Source organism: Austrofundulus limnaeus, unplaced genomic scaffold (assembly GCF_001266775.1).
Source record: "Austrofundulus limnaeus strain Quisiro unplaced genomic scaffold, Austrofundulus_limnaeus-1.0 Scaffold1751, whole genome shotgun sequence".
In the NCBI taxonomy this organism is placed as follows: domain Eukaryota; kingdom Metazoa; phylum Chordata; class Actinopteri; order Cyprinodontiformes; family Rivulidae; genus Austrofundulus; species Austrofundulus limnaeus.
Window position 1 is genome coordinate 37,055 of NW_013954153.1, and position 4,670 is coordinate 41,724.

General features: G+C 43.9%; 1 protein-coding gene across 1 annotated transcript in view; it reads right to left on the reverse strand.

Moving 5' to 3' along the window:
- LOC106536268 (uncharacterized) overlaps positions 1–4,670 on the reverse strand; it is an 8,868-nt gene that overhangs the window by 1,855 nt on the left and 2,343 nt on the right. Inside the window, exons 3-5 of the mRNA XM_014033473.1 lie at positions 3,559–3,898; positions 3,359–3,484; positions 3,143–3,282 (exon numbers count right to left, since the gene is read on the reverse strand). Of these exons, the coding sequence (XP_013888927.1) occupies positions 3,143–3,282; positions 3,359–3,484; positions 3,559–3,898 (606 nt within the window). The remainder of the gene's footprint in view (positions 1–3,142; positions 3,283–3,358; positions 3,485–3,558; positions 3,899–4,670) is intronic.

Below are 4,670 nucleotides of genomic sequence, written 5' to 3' on the forward strand. Positions count from 1 at the left end.
AGACTCAGTGTGTCCACAGGCTCAGTGTGTCCACAGGCTCAGTGTGTCCACAGGCTCAGTGTGTCCACAGGCTCAGTGTGTCCACTGCTCAGTGTGTCCACTGCTCAGTGTGTCCACAGGCTCAGTGTGTCCACTGCTCAGTGTGTCCACAGGCTCAGTGTGTCCACTGCTCAGTGTGTCCACAGGCTGAGGACAGCAGCTCAGCTGGACCAATCAGGAGGACCCAACAGAAACTAATCCTGAGGTCTGTGTCCTCTGACATGGGGGTCCCTGTAGGTTCAGTTTGGTTTTCATTTGAACAAATCCTGAACCTGAGAACCGTCCGGACGTCCCTCTGCTCTGAGGTGGACCTGATGGCAGCTGYTGGACAGGAGTCTCAGCTGAACCAGACTAAAATCTCTGAGCTCCACGTTTCAGTTAAATCTTTACAACCTGGAACTGCAACAGTTTGGTCTGAGYTCCTGCTTCTTGTAGCTCCACAAGCCCCTCCCTGTTCTTAGGTGAGCAACTCGTTTTGGTGCTGTCTCTTTAAATGTAAATGAGACTCCGCCCCCTCCAGATCTCACTATAAATTCTTGTAGTTTGGCAGCAGAAATATGTTTATTCAGCGGAGCAGAAACGGTTTATTTATAAATGAATTCAAAGGGAAGACYTGTCCCAGAACCAGAGCCTGACCTGTGACCCACAAACCTGCAGAATCATGACTTKGTTCAGCAGAACTGTAACATTTTAACAACAGTAACAAAAATCGTACATTTTTCAGATGTTTATTAATTTTGCACCATGTTAACCTGCTGTGCTACAGTTTGGGAACGATTCCCCTCAAATCCAGCCGTGATGTGACCAGACTGATRTCCTGTTGGTTGTTTGCAGCAGTTATATTTAAACGGACATATATGACTCTCAAATGTTGAAATCAGGTCAAAGTTACCTGAAAACTTAACCAGTTCATTTTTATTGTGTTAGAGCAAATGATGTCATGTTAATTGGGGGTGGGGGGTCATAACCCCCGTAACCCCGCTGCAGATTACACCTCTGAGTCTGACTCAAGCTTCCACCCTGGAGCACAGTTTGGTGGTTTCTCCTGTGAGTCACTGATGCTTCAGTCTGCTGGCATCATCACAGAAAGCCCCTCGTTTCACCACATCCCTCCAGTCTTACAGCAGCTCCTGGTCTCTGGGTTTAGTTTATAATCCTGATGAGCATCAGGGGCCGTCAACAACCTCGCCCCTTCGTATCGGTCAGATCTGAACATAGACCACCTGTTCCTGCTCCCTCCRTTCTTCCTCTTTCCTCCTCATCATCGTGCACCTCTGCTCCTTTTCTGCTAGTTTTTTAATTTCAGTGTCTTTTTATTATTTCGTATTATTTTTAATTTAGTGTTTCTAATTGTTTAATGTGTCATCGGGTTTATTATATTTTAATTATAGGAATTATAGACCCTTCTTCCTGTTTTGGGCTCTACTTCCTGTGTGAAAGCTGTTTAGATGAAGGGATTAGATAAGTTCTGTTCCTTTGTTTAATGGAAGTTAGCAAAAAGCAATAAAGCAACAGCTTGATTCTCTTTTAGATCAGCTTTGTTMAAACTAAACGATGCAGATTTACTCAGATTCTTCATTTTATCGGTCGAGTCGATCAACCAGACAGTGGGTAGCTGTGGTGGGGTCTTGGTGGTCTTCAGGTGGCCAGTATCGTGGCAGCTTATCCACTATGTCTGAGCTGTTTGGTTCTCGACGATCTGAATGAAGACGTTAGCTGCGAGGCCTGGGCACGACTGTGATCAGGAAGGTTCAGATTAACTTCCTGCTGAGGCCGAAAAAACTGCTGAACCGTGGGAACAGAGTCCAGACATGAAGGTTCAGGAGAGGAGGGGAAACAAAGGGGCCGCCGCCCATGTAGGCCACGCCCCCTGACAGTCAGTGTTGACTGAATAAACAGTGTGTTTGTGTGACCACGCACTGCCCCGTTAGTTTTATACCACAAGCCTTCAGTCAGAACATGTGTCTTGTACTGGAGGTATCACTTCATAAGGTCTTGTTATTAAAAACTTAAAACATTTGCTAAACAAACACATAAAAATGAATTCTTCAGTTCGAGGTGACAGCATGTTGGAGTAGCTCTAATTCTGAGATTTTCTTTTTAAACTTTTTTAATTCCTCCTTTTCTGGATAAAAAATGATTTTTTGGATGATTATCTCCTCTGCTATTAGATGCTGTACAGCTGGAAGTATTTTTTGTTAACACCTATTTTGCTTTTGGACATGATGCGGATCCATGCAACGTGGTGTTTTTTTTATAACCGGAAGCAGCTGATTAACATCTCAAAAGTCCAAATAATACTTCAACTAAAGCCCCAAATYCCAGATGAGTTGAAAAGGAGGTGCTGTGGATGCAGAGCAGGAGCAACGAGGAGAGAGAGGAGGAGGAGGAAGTTCAAACCATCTCTTCCATCAATCATGATCAATGTGAGATCGTTGGGGAACATGTTGGACGAGCTCCAGGCCCTGAGGGGAACTCGGCTGCAGTTTGTGTCCCTGACTCCAGCGTCTCCCTGCCAGGCTTTCTAACCACACRATGGACAACCCTGAGCATCCTCTTCATCAGACGTCACTACAACAGAGTCTTCAGTCAAGCTTCTGTTAGACGGACAGCTACAGGAGATCCTTCCTGCCCACAGACGGCAGTATCTATAACAACTCTTTAAAAAAACAGGATGAGTTACAACATTTAATTTCCCTTTGGGATTAATAAAGTTTTACTGAATATAACTCATTTGAAACCTGACATCATGAGGAACTCCTGTTCATGTTACCCAGCCGCAGTGGACTGAAGCAGTTCTTGGGGGGGAGGGAGTCCAGGGGTAAAAGATCCACTTAAAACACAGCTTTTTCCAAAAATTTGAAGAACATTTTACTAAATCTTTAATAAACAAGATAAAGTCAGTGTTTTATGAAGACTGAAAGCCAGACTTTAACCTGATCTTTATCAGGGAGCATGACGGGCGGCGCTCTGAGCCTGTTCTGTCTACGCCACGGGCCGGTCCTGCTGACGGCGCAATGAATCCTGGGATTTCATTGACTGTGTAGGACACTCAGAAGCAGCCCCAGTCCAGAACTGAGCACCTGTTCTTCCTGTGACTCACCTCCGTCTGTAGGAACACCTTGTCCCCRTTCTTGCAGCACCGAACGAAGCAGTTGGATCCGGTCAGGTTCAGGACCACGGGCATTCCTTTGAAGGTGTGATCCATGTCGTTGGACTTGTAGTAGTAAATGTTGATCTTCTCTGAACAAAAAGAAAACTTTGAGTAAACTGGCTGTCTGCTGCAGAGCAGGTGTYCCTGCAGACCTGCAGGTCTCACCTGGGTTTGGGGACGGGTACAGAGACCCACTGGAGCAGATGCCTCGCACGAACAGATGAGACGGCACGTGTTTGATCAAAGCCTCTGCCAGTTTCTCCTGCCTGAAGCTGACGTCTCCTCTGGGAACTGAAAGGAAGCGAGGCTCAGACTGACTTTCATTTGTCCTGAACGGAACAAAGAGCTACAGAAGAAAGACTCACTGAGCGTCACCGTGCTGGACTCTGACACCACGATGACGTCCTTCAAGGTGCACCCCGTCCCGTGACATCCCTGACAGGTGCAGTCGTTGCAGCCCCGCCCACTCACCACGGAGATGCTGGTCTGGGTCATGGTGACGACCAGCAGGTCTGAGTCGTCCTCTGGACAAACGTCCTTCTCTGTGTTCTTCTCCCATCCTTCATGGACGACTCCCTCCTCCTCCTCCTCTCTTATCATCTCCCAGGAGAAGCTCAGCATCGTGGTCTCCTTGTTGAAAGGTTCTAAAAGATCCTTTTCTTCAGACACAAACGCCTCCTTTTTCTGTTCCGCCTTGTGCACGGTCTGAACAAACAAACAGTTTCTCTTGTTTACTGTGAACACAACTGAAGAGAAAATCTAAAAAAACACGAAACAAATGAACCAAAGAAAAACAAGACAAGAAGTTACAGGTTGAAATAACTCACTCATTTCAGAAACTGTTAAAGATGTTACAGGATCTGTTAGTATCAGTGTTGTTTAAAGTACMTCAAAGTGATACTTGAGTAAAAGTACAAGYAWATTATCATAAAATTACTTTGGTAAAAGTTAARGTCTYCTCTAAGAATATTACTTGAGTAAAAGTCTTAAAGTATCAGATTTTTTTGTACTTAAGCATTAAAAGTACATTTCTGACATAAAATATATTCAGAGTTGTACAGTAACTAAGTACAAATACTACGGTACGGAACCCGCGGGGGGTCAGTGGGAGAAAAAAAAACAGCCGCTGGAAATCCGTGAGCACGGATTACTACTCCATAGGGTATCTGTACTTTACTTGAGTAATTATTTTTCAGCCTTCTTTTCACTTTTACTTCTTACATTTTCACACAATTATCTGTACTTTTTTATTTCTTACATTTTTAAAAAAGTCTAGAAGTATAAATTTGTTACTTTTATTTCATTTCTGCTTGTTTTCATTGCAGCTTGTTGTTGTAAAAAATAAAAACTATCCATATAAACTGAGCCTCCTAGATAGAGTGAATTTAACTGTGGTTGAATGAGAAGTATAAATATATAAAACTCTGATAGTGTATTAGTTTGTACACAAACAAATCATTTAAGAAATGTTCACCTA